A 20,189-nucleotide genomic window follows, 5' to 3' on the forward strand; every position below is an offset into this window, starting at 1 on the left:
AGATAAATGAAGACTCAGAAATGGGATCATATTCAAGTGCATGTTTATATATTAACTGTAAACAGCAGCTCTACTTAGGGAAATATTTTTCACACTTGAATGGCTTCAGCACTAAATATGAATTACTTAACATGTGAAAACAAAGCAAAAAGTAAGACTCCATTTTTCAATAATGTGAACACTGGCAATGTAAGTGAGGTTGCAAGTTTGAAAAATGTCATTTAAAATATAGGCACGTGATTCTGAACTAACAGGTCACCACAGTCTGTGACATGCAAGCACATGTTTTGATGGGTTTGCAAACTATGTCTTGCTTACTATAAACTCTGCATCAAGTTGCAATTTCCTTGAAAGCAGCTGAATTTAGATTTTACAGTAATTCTTTTTTTTGTCTGTGTTTCATATAATGACATCATTTTAATACATTCAAATAGTCAAAATGCTCAGAATAAGATAGCACAAACTTGGTGCAGGAGGACATAGATCAGAGTGTGGCCAGCATCGTCAAATAGGAGATACACAGCTTAAGTATTATATAAACTACCTTTCCCCCCAAAAAATTAACATAGACACCAAAATTGTAACAAGACGTATCAAAAAATAAGGCACATTTACCTTGATATGGTACTCTTGAAATAGAAAACTCATTTCAGAGAACATCGGTATCTAAATGAGTTTTATAAAAAATCTCGTATTCATGATAATTATGGACATTTCTCATCATACATGATAATGGAATAATTGCACATATCCCAGTGTGTCAAGTAACAAAATGGGAGGTTTATTAAACATTTCCATTGCAAAATTATTTTGTATGCTCATGTTTTCCTATTTACATAACTCAGGTGAATGGTAGAAGTATTAAAATCTACCATCACTTATCACAAGTACTGCAGGCTTTCATTTTACCACAATTAATAATCCCCTTTGTGTTGAATAAATTGAAATTAATTGTGGAATACATTGAGATTATTGTCATTTTTATAAATGATTGTAAATATTTGGACATTAGCTACTACACAAGAAGATTTTCTTTCATTTTATTTCCAAGCTGCATCAGGACTTTCTACACTGAATTATTTGTACATAAATTCATCAAGGATCAGCAAAGGCGGCTGTTTAAAATCCAATCCCCTCTTTATGAAAATTAAAACACCAGAAACATCATTAGTTAGTATTTAACCTGAGATTTAATCTGTTGAGAGGTTAACATCCTTAGAAATTTCTTCACTTGTTGCATTAACTTATACTGATGTTGCTATTTTATGAAAAAAACAAAACAAAACGAAACCAAACCAAACAAACCCCCCCCAAACAAAAAAATTGCTTGCAACATGGCTTTTCACTGTGTTGGTCAAAAAAATTATAGAATGCATGTTTTTGTCACAGTATCCAGAAGCTGGAATAACAATAATGTGCTTCTTATTGCACGTGAAACTTAGAGGAGATATAATTGCAGATTCCTCTTCTCTATCTGAGTATTAAAGCCAGATTTCATCTTAGCCGAATCCGGAATGTATTTATCTCCATAGAACTCATATTTATTTCACTTATATTTCTGGCATCTGGAGGTGAATGCATCAAAGATAAAGATGTGGGTGTAAGACTTTCCACTCTCAATTTGTTAAAGAGTTTATGCACCTTTATCTGAAAAAAAAAAAAAAAATATTAGATATATATTTAGAAAATGCTGTATATACTTTAAAATTTACTTGAGCCTAATCTCTAACAATGATCCCAATGACACATCTCCTTACAGGTATCAGCACAGCAATTCTTACACCAAAGATTATGAATACTTTCAAGTACCATGTCTCAAATGCTATACACTAAATCTTTTTAGTCAGTGTTCACTTGCCACATTTCAAAGCAAGTAAGTTGAATCAATATATTAAAAACTCGGAAATATTTGGATTAAAACTATTCTTATTTCTAAATAAAATAACACGCTTCTGCTTAAAGAAAATTCCAATTGTATTTCAAGATTTGATTACAAAATTTCTACAGATTCATAACCATCCAGTCCATCTGTAGCCCTCAGAACAAAGTTGCATAATTTATATTTCATAATTTTATGTATCACATCAATTCTATAGCAACTGCAAAACACTCAAATATTTGCAATGGTGTAGGCCATGTATGCAAGCATGGGTAGACAAAGGACATGCTATAATAGTCAACAGTTTTCACAGTAGCAGTTCCATAACTTCTGGACTTGTTAATATTCAAAAGACACACTTCAGAATATGTAATTTGACTCTTTTTGAGAAATACTGATCTGTGTTAAATGAAAACATCATTTACAGAAGTTAATGAGATTAAAACTGACCTACAAGCTTACTTGATGCTTACATGGTCATTCCCACACACCAGCAGATTCATACCTTGATCAAATGGAAAGCAGCTTTCAAGATAAACTTAACTATTATTCTGAAAGCAAAACTGTTGAGAAATAACTACCTAGACTTCACCTATAATTTAACTTAAAGATCAGTGTTTCTGCAATACTTGTAAGGTAAGCTACCCATAAAATTTCAGTATACCTTTCCCTGAGTAGTGGAACAGAGCAGACCCATGTCTCTGTTTGAAAATCTACAGTCAAATCCCTTTCTGTGAAGAATCAGAGCAGCTTCATCAGATGGCTCAGTATCTACCTACAAATAAACAACATAAAAAATACTTAGAAAGTAGCAGAGCTAGAAAGACATCTTAGGACCTCATAAAATTATCATTACCTTACAGTTATAGAGCCACTTAGGCCTTAAATAATGTTCAGTCTAGGTTGAACAGTCATGTTTCTTTTAATGCTTTTAAGACTAAACACAGAAAGAACTAAACAGCAAAGAGAGTTCAGATATACAAAGAACTACAGAATATAAAGGTAAGTTGTTAACCAAGGAGTTCAAAACTCATGACATGCACGTGTGCAGACTCAGAATGTAAGTGTAGCTATCATAGCTGTATTAACTGGCTTCCCAGAAAAATTATATGGCACAACCAAAAACAAACTAGAAATTATGGGCTAATTACAATAGCCAGTTTTAAATAGTCATTGTGACTATGTTCCATCAAGCTTTCATTTTGCAAACCTGATCTCTTAAATCTAACTCAGCTTAAGGTGTACAGGAAACTGTACGTTAAACCACAAATATTAAATAAATGTTATGTTTATAGATAAGACATACAGTGCTCTTGAGCCTCAACAGGCATCAAAGAGTAACCCAAGAGTAACAGACAATCTCAACTTTATAGTTTGGACCAAATCACTAAAATGACTTAGGACAAACGGTCACAAGGATAGCATATAAATGCCTCAAATCATAGAATGGTTTAGGTTGGAAGGGACCTACCTTGAAGATCACCTAGTTCCAACGCCCTTGCCATGGGCAGGGACTCTTCCCACTAGTCCAGGTTGCTTAAAGCCCCATCCAGCCTGTCCTTAACCTCCTCCAGGGATGGGCATCCACAACTTCTGTGGGCAACCTGTTCCAGTGTCTCACCACCCTCATAGTGAAAAATTTCTTCCTGATATTTAATCTACATCTATCCTTTTCCACTTGTTTTGATATGTACTTCAGAAAACAAAGTTATAACATAGAACTGGCTGGGAAACCTCAATTTATACAAGAACTTCATTGTTTTTCTTTTACATTAAGATGTAGAAAGACACTATGGTACAGCGAGACTAACAGAAAAGAAATTCTTCACATTACAGATGGATGTGCCTGCAAGCTATCTTCACACCACAGGACTGGCACACGACAAGATGCCCTTCATGCTGTAAGCTGGCTGCTGTATCACTATACTCACCTTGTCATTTATTTTCCATGATGCATTGCTTTATTTATTTATTTTTTGTTGTTGTTTTACATTCTTCAGCTCTTCATCTTATTACTCACATAATAAGGACATAAAAAAGATGACTGTATCCACAGCCATGCCAGCTCTTCAAGCTATTTTTCTCAAATTTATTTCTGGTTTACTTGGTTTTGTACTGGTGCTTTTTCCCAAAATCTCTGCCGTGAGTTATGTTCATTTTTGGTACTTCAGTAAGTATCTATTGCCTTGGAGAAACCTATACCAACAAGCATTAAGCACTTTGTGTTGCTTTTGCTCTTGAAGGTATAACAAACAAGAGAGGACACAGTAGGAAAAATTCATAGTATAAAGTACTCATTCAGATAATAAAAAATGGTAAACTGATAAACTTAATGTTTTCTAAGCAAGTTCCTCATTTAAAATAGCAAAAATTTTCTCAACAGTATTTAGAATTTAAATGAGATACTTTGTGGTAAAACATTGACTGGTAAAAACTTTGCATAGTTTACAAATCATGAATAAAACTCAGTTTGAGAAGCTTTTTTATGAACAACATCAGTGTCTAATCACCTAAAATCAGGTTTTTAATTAATGAATGATGTCTACAGTCAGCACATTCCAACAAATTTGTAGTACTTAATATCACTGATGGTTGAAAAAATTCTTATCCTATCTATTGGAACAGCAGTACCACTTTCTACGTTAAGTAAAGTAATAATGATGATGTGAGAAAATTATTTTCTGCCTCCAACTCTGAAATACCTGACTTGTTTTTCACTGTCACCGATGTGACAGAATTGGACTTAAATGCACATTTTTACACACACAAAATAATACCATCTGCCTAAACATCAGATTAGTGAAGTATTAAGTCATACTGTGAAAGCCTCACTTCCTATGGGGTAAATTAATGTTAAAAATGACAGGTGAGTAATGGGTATCAACATTTTCTCTATTAAAGTGGAATTATCTTGTAGTATGCAAATGCATAACAAATGCATTTCTGCATTTCAAATGACGGCATGAATATTTTACCTCTTAAGTTTTAAAATTAAATGTTATCTTAATTAAGATTCAAAAGATTTAAAGCAGAAAGGTAATAAACAATTAATGACATCTTCAGGAAAAAAGTTTTGGTAAGTATAAACATCTACAATATAGCAGTCAGCGTTTTGGAATTCCCAGGACATTATCATGCTCACAGCATCCACATGTAATAAATTAAACTGTTCTAACCTGTTATCAAAGAAGGTGTAAGACTAAGTAAGTTGCCACAGCCTCCACATCTCTTTTAGCTTACCTCTTTCTATATCATCTCGAGGTGAATTAGATTAAGCATATGCAAGCCTAAGGAATGTCTGAGCAAGGATGAACCTAATTTACATCAAATACACCTACTAAACATGACCACGCTAACTACACGAAAACCTATAACAAATTTCTCAATTTTCAACAAACACCAACACCCCAATTGCAAAACTTCACAGCATTGTTATATGACAAATACTGTATTATCAAATTTCTGACTGCCTTTCTTGGAAGAGCTGCCAAAGTTTGATTTGATTTTGATCTCTGAGAAATAAAATGCAGTTCTCACATCAGGATTCTAGATGAAAAAAATATCTTGCTAGGCTTTCTCATAAGCAGTATCCCAGGGCAATGCTGCTAAAATTTTGATGAAAAAGAAAAAAACATTTAAACACTATATCTGATTACTGTAAGCTAACAGACACATATTGAAAAGTTCAAGCAACATGACAAAAATATATATTTATATTTAGTATAAAGGGACAAATGTACTCAGTTTTTAAATCTTGAGTGCCAGTCTATTTACAGTAGGTAATATCTGTGTCAAACAACTTAAAAACTGAAGCTTTATAAAAAATTTCTTTAAATTTCATATTTCTAAGGCATCGGAATCTTCCATGACAAGATCCTATATCTTACAGCAATAGCAATAGTAATCCCACAGAGAGGAGCAGAGTTTAAAGGGAAACTAGGAATTCCCTTATGTTTTTTCTTATTTATGTTTTAATGCACTTTCATGCATTCTAATTTCTACCTTGAATCTTAAAAATATTTTAATTTGGTACGGTTTTATATGAAATTGTAACGATATGATTTCTTGAAAATCAACTTCAACAGCTAAAGCAATGGAGAAATAGTCTACATCTCTGGAAAAAAATTGCATTGCATCAATTAGCCAGAATTATGACACTTGTCATTCAAATACTTGGAAGACAGAGAAAGGCAGCAGCAAGTGAGAAGTGAGAAGAGATTTAAAAAGGCTGTTTTGGCATGCAAGAAATTATTTGCAAAGCATAGCACCATTTCTGCTGTGGGGAAGAACTGTTCAGTACCTATAACGATAGTGCTCCTACCCTATGACTACTGATAACTTTCACTTTGAAGTGCACAAAGTAATGCTGCAAGCTCCAGAGCTGTCAATCACATAATCATTGAAATACAGAGTTGTGGACAGGGAAGAGATCATAGCCTCAAACAATCTTATACCAACTGGGATAGCGGGGCCAGTATAGCCCAGATAAAATCATAGAATTCACCTATAAGAATAACACTGAACTCGAAGAAATAGACACAGCCTTCCATTTTACAGGTTTCATGGCCACATGATACAAACAAGGGGAGGAAGTTTAGGTCTGGAAAAAAAGGGAGAGGGGGCATGTTCATGATGGTCTGCCCCTGAACTTGACATGCTGAAGCAAATAGGTGTTGCTGAGCTGCCTGCAGTAAATGAAAAGATTTTACGGCAAAGTGTGGAATGTAAACTTCACATGAAGATTTAATTCAATACAAAGCTTCCTCCTAACACTTCAAAGGCATGAGACCTGCAGAGTTATTCCACTTTGAAATTCAAAATAAGAAACAGTCACAGCTGAAGGAGTGTACATGAGACTGAACTACTAACAGAGAAAGTGTGAGAAAGTAATCCTTTAAATTTCAAAATAAGGATTAAGACTGAAAATGAAGAACTACTGTAAAACAGTAGCTAACAGCAAGTCCTGCAGATATTCTCAATAGAATCAGAGGTTATTATAGATGAGCAGTTCTACCTCAGCCATCACAGAGACTCCAAGGGAGAAAGGACAACCTAGTCTGGTGGGAGGTGTCCCTGCCTATGGCAGGGGGGTTGGAACTTGATGATCTTCAAGGTCCTTTCTAACCTAAACCATTCTATGATTCTATGATTTCACCTATGGTAATAGCACTGGTGAGTGATACTGCAATACAGCATAAAGTTAATATACTAACATTTTAAAAGGTGTTGAAAAACTGAAAAGAATTTATACAAGAGCTGGTGGAAGAAAGATGCATAAACAGTCTACTCCTATAGTTTATCAAACAGAAAACTGAAATATAGTCATTACAATTGTGTAAGTTCCTTTGCAAGGAAAAAAAATAATATCGAGTACAGAACAGGATTTTGTTTGGTTATTTTTTTGGTAAATTTACCAGAGAACAGTTTCACAGGATCCAAGGACTGTAAGCTGATGTTAGATTAATTAAAATAGGTCTTGTGTTTAAACTTAAGAATATTTTAACAATTTATTCGTATAGATGGTAAGATGTAGTAGATTTTCTTTAAGTCTTCCAAATGGAATCGGGTGCATTTAAAATGATATGCTTTATTAAAAACACAAATTATTGTACCCAAAACAAAGTCTAATGACCTTACTTTTAATTCAACTTAATAGTGAAGAGCCCAAGGTATATGAACTCTTCTACTCTTAAACTTTGGGAAGGCATTGAAATGTACTCCCTCCAGAGACAGAATAATGCACTATGCCTATTATTACATTGTGAAAAACCAATTCCTGTATTCCACGTTACTCAGACACAAGTTCTTGCAGAATTAACAAAAACTAGTCATCACACAGCATATCATATAAAAACACCCCCATAAATTACTTTCCTAGAATAAAGCATTTGATTAGACTATATTAATAAGCTATATCATATGTAAAAATATGTAATATATAATATATAAAAATAGTGGTTTGACCTTACCTTTGATTGGATTGTCCTCAGATTGACTAAATGCATGTCACAAGGCATAGATGACATGAGTGGAGAAAAGGTATTTAGCATCTCTGGGACACCCGAATCTGCATATGTTGTCATTGGAATTACAGGATGATTTAAGAAAGAAGAAGTCATATGGCTAAGAAGTGAGGGAAAACTGACTGATGCCTTCTCTTCATTCTGAAAAATACAAGAGAAAAATATTTGTAAAATCAAGTTAATATACCATCATGTTTAAATTTTGAAACCCATTTACTTTATATATGATTCCATTTGTTTAACAGAAAATTTTAGTTATAGACTGTCCATTTAATTATTTTTGGAAACTCCTAATCATCCACTCATTCTCTTGTAGTGCTAGGTATACTTTCTGTTTTTACAATCATTAGTACATCTTCCGAAATGATCATAAGGTCCCTTCCAACCTAAACCATTCTATGATTCTATGACACCTCATTTGACACCGTTTCCTCAGTTTTCCGTGTTAGCCCTCAATGTGTAAACAATGTAGTCTAGAGAAAAAAAACTAGCTACTACTTTAGCAAGTTGCTCCTATCTATTCAGTATCTACTTGACTACTGACAGCCAGCTAGTCTTTTGCAGACTTCCTTTTCTGCATAAATTTTCCATCCTGTATTTCTTAACTACTTTCTTCAGATTCATCTAACCTGTATCCTACATCCCTCTTTCTTTTTAAATCTAACTTCTTAAAACGGTTTGCTGGAATAAACTGCAACTAGCATCTTGGTCTGCAATGCAAAAGATTTCTTTCCACAGTTTTATTTCACATCAGGCCAGTAGGAACTGAAGAGACTCTCTCCCAAGATTTTACAAGTTCTGTACTTTCCCAAATTTTGTATTTGCAGTGCTTTTACATAGCTGCAGAAGCTGTGTTCCAAACTCAAGATGACTCAGACATATTCACAACAGCTAGTTAAAGCTCCAAAGAAGCCAGAAAAGAAAATAAAGGAACTTTAAAAATGGAATTGCTGTTTTAGAATGTCAGTGAAGATGAGGTAGAAATGGGTGAAAACTTATTTTGCTCTTATTTTTCCTTGCATACTTAAGCAGATAAATCCCTGCTTGTTTATAGTTAAACAGGTGACTTTTAGTGAAAACTTTGCAGAAATTTTACTGGGAACATAGTAACTTAAGCACTGATATCCTAAATTTGCATTTTATAATAGGCTGAAAAAATGGAAATGAAAAATACACAGAAGATACTTAAAGCAAAGGGAAGGACTATTTATCAACTTATAATGGACAATCATAACAGTCATTCCTGTTTTGGGGTACATATGCATGTATGTATATTTATTTATACCTCTGCAGTAGCATTAAATACATCTGACAGTGTAGCAATTGAAAATATGCCAGAGCTGAATTGATGAAAGATAAAAATTTCTTGTTTATTCTTGGTGCTTTTCCTAGTAATGTCTAATACTGTTTGCCTCTTTGGTAGCTACTAATCACGGAGGCTAGTGTTTTTATAGATCTATTATCACCCCCAAAATTACTTTCCAAAAATGGTAATAGTTGATAGTTGTAAAGCATTGATCCTCCATGCACCTTGCTACATTTATTTACATTGAATTTCAACTGCCACTTTACTGCATGCTTAATCAGTGAGTCCTCCAATTCCCCAGTTATTATTGATTTTTTTTTTTACTACCTTGTATAGTTCAGCATCACTGGCAAACTTATTTGTCATGATTTTCTTCTTTTCCAATTAAAGTATGAGCACGCTTGCTCTAAGTACAGCTAAAGCTAAAAGTGTTCAGTTCAAGTGACTGCATGGATGCTCTACCCAAAGGGAAAATGTGCATATACATGTTCTTTCAAAGAAGAATTCACTGTTTCACACCAAAAAGAACACCACTTACTCTGTTGCCATAGATGTGCTAAAGTCAGTCAAAACATTTTGTCATCAGTTTTCGTACTATTATTCAATCATTTTTTCTCTGTAAAATATGTTGATTGCTTGCATCTGAGAACTTAAAAAAAGTCTCCTAGTATATCTTACAAATTACACATGAATCAGTCAAATAGTTTATTTATCCTATTGTATTTAAAACAAAAGACGTATCAAAAGCCCTTGCAACTGGTTCCTAGTTTTAGGTATGTTAACTGAGAATGAGAAGAAGACAAAACCACTGTCCAACTACAACAGTTAATTTAGATCAGTTTTTCATATGCACTTTTAAATAATTTGCATTTATATTCAAAGCATTTGAGATAAGCAATTTTGCATAAAAAGAATTCATGTTCCACCATTTCCTTCTCTACTTCAAACCATTGCCTATCATACACTACAAACATGTTGATATAAGAAGTGCATGCTCCGTATCCAACACTGTTCTCTTCAACTCCAGATTTCTCAAGATTTAAGAGACTCCAAGGCATTGGAAAGAGGGAGAAGGGTGAGCCTTCACAGAAACAACTTTTTCAAAGAATAAAAAAAAGTTTTATCTACACGCAAATTCTCACTGTGAGACATCCCCAACACTTACTTGGACAAGGGCCACAGTTCATTAAAGGAAGAGTGACTGAAAAATCATTTTACTAAGTGCAACTTTATTTCTGGAAATACTGTTCTTGCTGAAAACAAACAGCACTCATTTAAATGTACTCGATTTTCTTCAGAAAATGACACCAAGGTCATTTGAGATGAAGAGATAGGAGATCTTTCTGAAAGCTGTTCCATGTACAGTAAAAAAACTGTGTACATAAACACAAGCATGACATCCATGGGTCAAAACCCTGCTCAAACCCCAGAGATCAGAAGTACAGGAAAAAATGGAAGGCAAGTTTGTATATTGGCTAACACGAAAATAAAAAATCACCCATAGTAAGAATATCAGATGAATCCTCAGCCTTGCCTAGGAAAAGGTAGCACAGAGCAGGTCAATCTTCTCGGATTGAATCCTTCAAAGCATTCTCTAAGGCTAATAGATGTAATGTGAATAAAAAAAGGTGTTTTTAATGTAAAGACCCAGCGACATATGTTGCAGTTGAGAAACCAGGAAAGATGGAAGGAAAAACACTGGAAACTTTGAAGAACAACGTGGGGGGGAGAGAATCATTTACTATTACACAGGCATTGGGAAAAATTCTCAGAAAAATCATAAAGAGTAGATCCTCAATTCCTACATTCTGGAAATAACAGAGGACTGCTGAGAAATACAGTCTTGACAGACTCTGGCAAATGCTAGGACCAGAGCTGATACAACTTGACTCATTTTTGCTCCCACTTTGTTTACATGTTTTGTCACAGGCACAACCACTGTACTTAAGCATTATCCACTACAAAACTTTGAAAAACTGCACTAAGACTTAGGTGGAGATTTTATCTTGGATCTTCCCACATTTGGAACAATAGTCTGTTTTGGATGACTGCATCAACAGAAGAAGTGCAGTCATTCAGTGAATCTATGTAATAGCAATGGGAACAGAGAGTACAGCAGGTGTCAAAAACTGCTAGGAGATCACAGGAAAAAGCGTTTTGTAAACACCATGATGACAATGCTATCACAGAAGATCCAGAATAGATACCTCAAATCCCACTCCCCCCAAGGTACATCGCAGTCACGAAAGGATTGGAGTACATCTTTACCCTCTCAATCTAGTAGACCAAAATTTAAAGAGGACTCTGGGGAAAGAAAGAGATGGGAAGGGTTTGCATGTCCAGACAACGCATTTGGAAGAACAGTTACTCTATACGCACATTCACTATATGGGAGGCGTTCAGCAGTACCCTGCTGATGCTAAGTCAGAAGACATATTACCACAGTCTCCATCTAATTAAAGTACTGCTCTCTCAAAAGTGGTATAATTTCCTCAACTTCAATGACAGTGTTTAGCACTCAAAGTGTGAATGGAGCTCCACTGGCAGCCTTACAAACATTACACACTGGCAAGATTCTGACAAATGCCACTGATATAGCTGAGCGCTGGCTTTATGAGTTCTAATCAAAGCAAATACTGCTGTTTTAACTACCTTACAGTACATTCATATTCAGTTATCCAATTGGAAATTGTGTTGAAACACAACCCCTCGAATTACTGTGCAATAGATGTAAAGAAATCCTCATATAGGATCTTTCCTTGTCATCAAAAGTTAGGTGAATAATTCTAAACTTTTAGTTCTGAGGAAAAACAAACAAACCACACTCCAGCATAACCTTAGGTTACAATTTGCAACAAGTTCTATAAATGGCCTCATCTATATTAAGTGCCCTTATATCAGAAGGTAGCTATTTTATTGATAAATGGAGGATGGGACAGATTAAGAAACAATTCAAAGGTTTTTCTGCTAAGAGTTTAAATTGAGGAACTGAGGTCCTTAATTAGAGGGAAAAAACACTAATTAGTCTCTTCAGAAATCATGTAGTAATTGAATGGAAGAAAGAAATGGAAAATACTGTAGAGAAGAAAGTAAAGCTGAAACAGCTGATAATTGGAATTCAATTAAGCTAACAGAAACAATTAACTTTTCAACACAGACAAGTAGTTTTAAATTTCCCATATGAAAGTAAGGAAAGGAAACTGAGGCAGAGAGAATATCACATCACAAATCATAGCTATTTAGCCCTCCTCTAGACTGTTCTCTGCTATGAACAACCCTGGTCAGGAAAAATTTAATTATAAATCCAAAACCCCACCAGCATCTGAACTATCTGATCAAACATGCTGAAATGTGGATGCTGACTTTGGATGTCAGTGCATTCAAACCAAATCTGAAACAGAATTCTGAGCCTGCTAAATCAAGGGATGCAGATCAAAACAGTGATACCAAACAACCTGGACTATTGCTGCAAGAAAAAAAACTCTCTCCCTCCTTCTCATGTTGTGAGGAAACAATTTTTATCAACTTTCTCTGTCACGGGTTCAGAAAACCCACTAGCAGCACTCTTCAAAGAAGAGAGTTTCTGGACTGAGAAGTCTAATTTGTGCAGAAGAATGACTCTTCAGAACATCTCTAGTCCCCAGAAATAGGGAAACAATATTATTAAGTATCTCTCAATCATAATCTAGCAACTGACAACCACAGAAATGCTCAGCTAAAGAATTTAAAGTTTTCCAAAGACAAACACAGGAAGAAATTTCTTTTTGTACAATCCAAAGATTGATAATCCATCTGCATGTTTGATGAGATGCCTCATCTACACGAGAAACTGATTGGGTAATACTGTGCTAGCCTCCTTATAGGTGAGAGACATAATGGCAGACAGCATCATTGACTATGTGAATACGTAGTTTTACAACACATGACAAAAATAAGTGACAGGTAAGGACCAGAAGCCTTAGCTTTTAATTTACATACATTCTTCCCCAAATTCAAATATCTTGAATTCTTAACTATGTAGAGTGCTCCCCACTTGAGAAAGGAGGTGTCTGTAAACAGGAAGAGAGTGAGAAAATTGCACAAGATTCTTGCACACACATTTTCCTAAAGCTCCCAACTTGGAAGAGAAATTCAGATTTTATTTGGGACTGATACTAGTGAAATTAATGCAATTGACATCAAGCCATGAATGGTTTCAGCTTAGTTGCAGGTTTTACACAGAAGACTGCCTGGCTGTTACCTCACCAAGTGAAAATCAGATGCACTTGCTTTTAACTTATCCACAGTTGCACACTGTAATACAAGAATAATCGAAGTCTGCCAAGTTGTGAAAGTCCTCCAGATATGGAAAACATTCCCTTTCTTCTGAGGTCAATGTCTGGAGCTAGATTTTTGTGTGCCTGTAGAAACTCCTAGTGCTTTTGAGAAAGAAAGAAGGATGTCAGATAACGGGGCTTACACCCATAATGCAACAAATGGCAATTAGTCACTGACGAAAATTGGATGAATCCTTTTCAGTGTCCAGGAGTGCAAAGCTGATGTAACCACATGTCCATCACTTCAAGCAGCTTTCAGACTGGCTAGTGGTTGCAGAAGTAATTTTGTATGGAAATCAAACAAGGGGATAGGAAGATCCTCTTCTCTGCACAGTGGGGTTCAGAACACCCAAGACCTCGAAGCTGCACAAGAATCTTCAGCAGAATAATCTTCAGGTAATCTCTGTAAAAAAGCAGGTCCTCTACAATGAATTAGACTTTTAGGATGGCCTGGATAAATTGCAACCAGAAAGAACAGCTACAAATGTGAGTACTGAACAGGCAGCTATCCTGGAATCTTACAAAGACTATAAACAAGGATACTGATGCCAGATTATTTTCTGCTATACTACAGCATCAATCTTTCCTGAAATCCTGGGGGTGTAAAAATCCTGAAAAAGGTAAGGATGAGATCTGCCTGAATTGTTCATATATACATTTTTGTCAACACTGAAATATTCATCAGTTAGGTTACAGTTTTGCACATCAAAGCAACATGTTTCAAGTCCTTTATTGAGAACCATGACCTGGAATGCTTAAGGTTTTTTGATAGCTATTGAAGTGACCAGCAAAGGAGGACTCAACTGAGCAGACAAAAAAACGGTATTACCTCTTTACCTCAGGGAATGGAAAATTTTCTATCAGTTCACTTGGAGGCTATTACGGTGGAAACGAATTTCTGCCACACTAGGTGAAAGAGGTCCCTGGAGGCTGATTATAGAAGTAATGAAAATTCTGAGGCACTGTAAAATATCCACGAGGCTGTGAGTTGGTTCAGAGTGACTCTAAAATCACCACAAAGTTTCTGTACTGCCTGTGGATTTTTAGCTGCACTGAGACTGCAGCTGAGGAACCCTGCTACAGGTAACCAAATCCACAGAAATTTGGACCCACAGGAGGAGTTCTTCCCAGTCTGCTAGAGCTAAATTGGGTGGTCTCTGAGACCAGGGGACTCTTCTCATCCCAGGTCAAGAGATGGGACACTGATGTGGTTCTGCTCCTCCAAGACTGGGCAGAAGAAAGGCAGAACATGCACACACACATGGTCAGCCACACAAGCGAGCAGAGAGCAGCACCTTTACCAGCACCCACATAAACACAGAGCACGTGGGTAACATGAGCAGAACAGACAATCCAAACCTGATTGTGCCTTGCAGCTGATCAGGTGTGAAGTTCACTAGTCAAAGACCCTGACTTTCTTTATCCACAAGTACACTCAACAACTACTGATGCCTCAAAAATCAGTGTGGACTCCAAGTCCATCTGATACTCAGGCCTGGACCTTATGCCTCTTAACTATTCACCACCTCAGACTTGAAGTTTCCTTGAAGTTTACATGCACACACAGGAAATACAGGTCTTGCCAGCAACTAGCAGCCAGTTGCACTGGTCCCTAAGTCCTGTGGTATCTCTTCTCTCCAACCGCTGACACACAGACTTCTTATTCTAGTTGCTTCCTAGTGTTACTTGAAGTTGGCTGATGGCTCACATAGATTCAGAAAAGGTTGTGCACTAACACAGAAACCAGATTTAATAAGAATATAGGATAGGCTATGGTGACCAAGAATTGGACTTGATTAGACAATTTTATGCCCCTTTTACCCCTGATTTTCCCACTTGTTCTTCCTTGGTCCTTCTCTTTCCCCTTCTATGTCCCTTCCACTGAACATCCCATAACAAGCCTCTAATTTTTTTATTTTAAAAAAAAAAGTCCAAAATTCTCTCCTCCTCCAAATCCCGTTAAGTCCTGGACCCTTTTAGGGAACAATGTCCTTAGCCTACATTAAGTGTTTTCTGCTGAGTCATCTTGTTAGGTTTCACACCAGAAACAATCTTATCATCTTCCTTTCAGTGTCTCAGGAGCAGCCAGTTCAGCATGCTCCACTCCTCACTGGTTAGGTTCCTTCACTTCTTCCACCTGTCACTGCTCTTTCGATGACTGTCAGGTCCTTGTGTTTAATTTAGTTAGTCTTTAATCAGATGCCATAATAGCAATGATGTTTTATAAAAAGATCATTTGGACAACAGCTGCTCACTGGTCTACAGAAGACTGCAGATGGCAAGAAAGTAACTAGTCACAATGACCATAAGCACACCACCACAATTGCCAAGGTTGACAAATACACAGACGGCAGTATAGTTGGATGAAAGGGATCACAAAGGCAGACAGATAGCATGAAATGCTTTTCTCAACAATAAAAGTGCTTTATACTTTAGTTATAGCCTCTCCCACCAATTTTATTTCTTCTAATTCTTCTTACGGTGGTCATATTGTTCAATAATGGTACAGGAGGAAAGAGGAGGGACTTAATACCTAAAACAATCGATGCTAGAGTTGTGGAAGGAACATTGTGCTAGATTTTGTTTCCTGTTGACTGGGAAGAGTTTATCCTGTTCCCAATGACAGCAGAGCACAGTGATCAGAAATTTTTTGGAGTTCTGCTTTGATGAGGAAGTAGGTCACCAAACTGATAATAAAGACAGAAACTACACAATGGTATCTTCCTAATTTTTGTCCTCCACAGAGGCTATCTGCATTGGAAGTCTGCTGCTCATGTGAAGTTCTTGCTGCTGATGGAAACTCCTTGTTCCACATGCAAGGAGATTACTCCTTGAGAGTTATTTCACTTGCAAATACAAGAAGGAGTGGCCAGACTTGGCAGCCTTTCTCCCTCCTTTAAAAAGGTTTCTCCCCTACAGCCAGAGCTTGCAGCAAGAATGAGGAGGCCATCCTAGAAGTGGTGATAGAGAAAGGTTTAAATTTAAGACCTCAACCTGCAGCAACTCAGATAAGCTCAGAAAAGACGTTAAAGAGGTCTACCCTCCCACTTTGGTGAATTATCTGGGCTAGAAGTGAAGAGAACAAGCTTGAATACTCTGCCTACTACTGAAGTAAAATACTTTCTTTCTAAACAGAACTTGTAGACAGGTACACACAAATGAAGACAAATAAAAACAACCAAAAGTAATTCCTGTAGAGATGTACACACATAAACACACACACACACAAAAAAAAACAACACCAAACACCAAAAAAGAGATATAGCTGTAAGTCCAAAAACCAGAGGAAGGCAGTCCTCTGTACTATCCACTTCACCATGAGCCAGCTATGAGTGGCTGCTGCCCTATTGTAGGGTGAGAACATTCACTCCTGCAGCTTTGGACAATATCACATGAATGGAGCTTGGAGACAAATCTGCCTTTATTTAGAACCTGTCTGCAACACATCTTTGTCACAGTGTCAAGAAAAAATAATTTTTGAAAGAAATTAAGCTGTAAGGTGCCCTGGCATAAAATCAAGGGCAGTGCTGGCCTGAAAGCAGATATTTTTTGTAGATAAATAAGAGATGGAAACATGGTTCTTGAGCAGCAGACACAAACTACCTGCATAAGAAACATAGCAACAACTATACATTAGTAGCAGTAATAATAATTTAAACGTAGTGTTTTAAGCAAAGTTGTAAAGAACTAACACATACCTGAATCTCTCTTCAAATGAAACAAGAAACAAGTGTACCTCCCATACTAAATATTTGTGGCAAGGCTCTAAAGAAGAGGCATTGTGTTCTGCGTGAGAGGAAGATAGGGAAATGTCTTGTCTTTTTTTTTTTTTTCTTCTGTGGCCACCATAAAACCCCAAAACTTTAAAGTTCAAGATTTTGTATATATTTGAAAGTTCATGATGGTAGTCATAACTAAAAATATTAGAGTATCTGAGGTTGTCACACAGGGGCTTGAAAATGCTTCTAAATGCTAGTAGTTAAGCCTATGTTTAGTTTTTTTGCTTTTTTGAAACATCAAGTTAATTATGCTTGTTAAGGTGTGGTTACACATAGCATAGCAATGCACAGTATAGTATATGGTTACTATGTGAAAAGTACACATGCATTATAAATACACACACCAAGTAAAAGGCAAATACAACTCAATAATCAGACAGAAATGGCTGTATCACCAAGCATGTATTTTCTGAGAAAGTGGATACTGACAAATATTTAGTAAGAAAAAGAGAGTAGTTGTACATGGTGGAAGAAAAGGAGTTTGATTATTTAACTGCCACATATCTGTGATGTTATTAACTGCCTGCATCACTGTTTCTCTAAACAACCTCCCCCAAACTGTAGCAGCTATTCGAGTCATTGAATCCTGGCTCTCTACTTGAGACTAGGGTATAAATCCAGTTATATAAATTGAGCAAGGCAAGGCAAGGTATGAAATAGGAATCTGAAGAAGAAAGAGTGTGCAACTATGTCATTGATGAAATAAAGGTATTACTACTTCCTGTAAATCCTATTTCATTCATATTCTTATACTAATATAACACACTAAGACCTGGAAAGTAAAAAGATATCATTGTTTATTTTTAACAAAACTTATAATAACTGTAAAATAAAGAGTCTATATTTTCAAAAATAAAGAAACATTTACTCTTTTAAAAAGCAAGTATTGATAACTGTACTCAGTTTCATTCTTAGCTAAATAATAATCCCTTCAATTTAAAAATGGAACACATTCAGTTCTTGCTTAAAAATTTGAGCAAAAAGAAGAATGAATATGAGGAGAGAAGTCAAAAAATATGCAAAATCAAAAAATGCTTGCAAGGACAAAATGAAGATACAAGCAGAAACAGTTACATCTGGTAGGGGGAGAAAAAGATGTATATAGAAATTGTATCAAAACACAGTAACAACAACAACAGAGGTCTGAGGGACACAGTTGCCAATAAATCAGGTGAGCACAATGTAAAGTGCAATGAGATTTTCCCAGCTCTTACTACATACATATCTTACTTGATGAACAATACTGTCATTCTGAATACACCTTTTATAGTATCGAGCTTAGGGGGAAAAATAAATAAAACAACTTCATCAAAACAAATCAACCTAAAGTCTTTCACGCAGAGGCAATATCAACATGAGTACGTACTACTGGCTAGATGAGCTAGAATTCAAGAGCCAAAAACCAGGTAACATCAGGATTAGGGACTTAGCAGAATACAGGCTACCTGAGTATGCTAGTGATTATTAAGAATTCTACCTTCCCACTGGACAGGTCAATCTTACACTTCAGAACATTCATGTGGTTTGGCTCTGCCTTTAAGATACGCTGTTCAGGGTGGGGTTGGGGAAGAAAAAAAAGTATTTTGAAAATGTAAATTAAAAGAAACTTTTGGTTGAGATTGTGATTACCAAAAAACTCCACAGTAATTACACCACAGTGATGCACAGTTATTTTAATTAATTTTAAAGAATTGAACATCTTACACTTCAAACACTCTCCTTTCATGGGGAAGGTTCCCAAAAAGCAGAAAAAATCCTGTTCTTCAGAAGTGTTTTTGAGAAAAGACAGAATGAAATATTTTGGAAAACATTTCAGGAAAAGATTGTACTGGCAAAGATGCCAAGTGATCAAAACTCTCTCTCTTCCTGTACCTTCCATGGTTCCTCAAGTCAATAACAAGAACGGGTTTGACAACAAAATTAGGGTCAGTGCATGAGTCACACTGCAGCGAATTACATATATAAACTGCATATAATTTCTTCTCAATTTTCTGACAGGGCTATTTTTAAACTATTATAACAATGACCTTATGAGTAAAAATGCACTAAAAATAATGTTTGCAAATTTAAAAAAATAGAATAAAAGGAGACTACTACCCTTCCTTACTTTAACACATCAGAAGCAGTTATATGAATCAGAAAACATTACCAATGTTCAGATAAATTTTGAAAAACAAAATGCTAGAACACTCTCAATATAGCAAAGGGGAATTCCAACATAACACCAGAAAGATAGATGCTTCCTTAAAACATCTTGCCTGGCTCCTAGGTGTTGTGCACACCGTATCAGTTGGGCCAACAGCACCTCTTTGACTGTGCCCATTTCTCCATAGCTTTGAACCCTCTTCTTTTCAAGTCCCTGCAAGAGCATATAAGAACCAACTGTCCTTAAAGGATTACTCTGCAGCTATTTAAAACCATTATAAGCTCAGCAGAAAGGGTCAGGGGGAAGGAACGCAGATGCTAGAACACAGGTACCAAAACCCCCTCAAAGGTTTTTTGATCATAGCAGGTAACTGTCACTTCTCCTTTGAAAGATTCTTAGCAACTTGCACAGAATCTTTCAAAAATGGAAGAAAAGGACGAGGATTTTAACAAGAAAAGGAAAATACATTGTTATTCTACTAAGCAGATATCTGACTGGTATCCCAAAGTGGCAAATGTATGCAAAGACACATGCAAATGTTTCACTAATCAGATAATCCCAGAGTTGTTTAGGCTGCCTTTGTTCTAATTGAGGTAACCTCAAACTATTTTCCAAAGGAGTGTTTTGGTTTGAAAAAGCAGTGCCTTTCTGAATTAAACTTATGGCCAACCTCACTCAACCAGGCACTGTGCTAGCTTGCAGAGGAGTCTCAGTGTGCATGGTCCTAGTTTTCTTTTAGA

The 20,189-nt window shown here is 36.0% G+C and overlaps 1 protein-coding gene across 1 annotated transcript in view; it reads right to left on the minus strand.

The window, feature by feature from the left end:
• Positions 1–760: 760 nt before the first annotated feature.
• Positions 761–20,189, minus strand: part of MAN2A1 (mannosidase alpha class 2A member 1) — a gene marked incomplete at its 5' end in the record, with an annotated part of 135,798 nt that continues 116,369 nt past the window's right edge. The window contains 3 exons of the mRNA XM_082497245.1: positions 761–1,647; positions 2,544–2,654; positions 7,849–8,043. Of these exons, the coding sequence (XP_082353371.1) occupies positions 1,495–1,647; positions 2,544–2,654; positions 7,849–8,043 (459 nt within the window). The 3' untranslated portion in view covers positions 761–1,494. The remainder of the gene's footprint in view (positions 1,648–2,543; positions 2,655–7,848; positions 8,044–20,189) is intronic.

This window comes from Vanellus vanellus (genome assembly GCF_965231255.1).
Source record: "Vanellus vanellus genome assembly, chromosome: Z".
NCBI lineage: Eukaryota > Metazoa > Chordata > Aves > Charadriiformes > Charadriidae > Vanellus > Vanellus vanellus.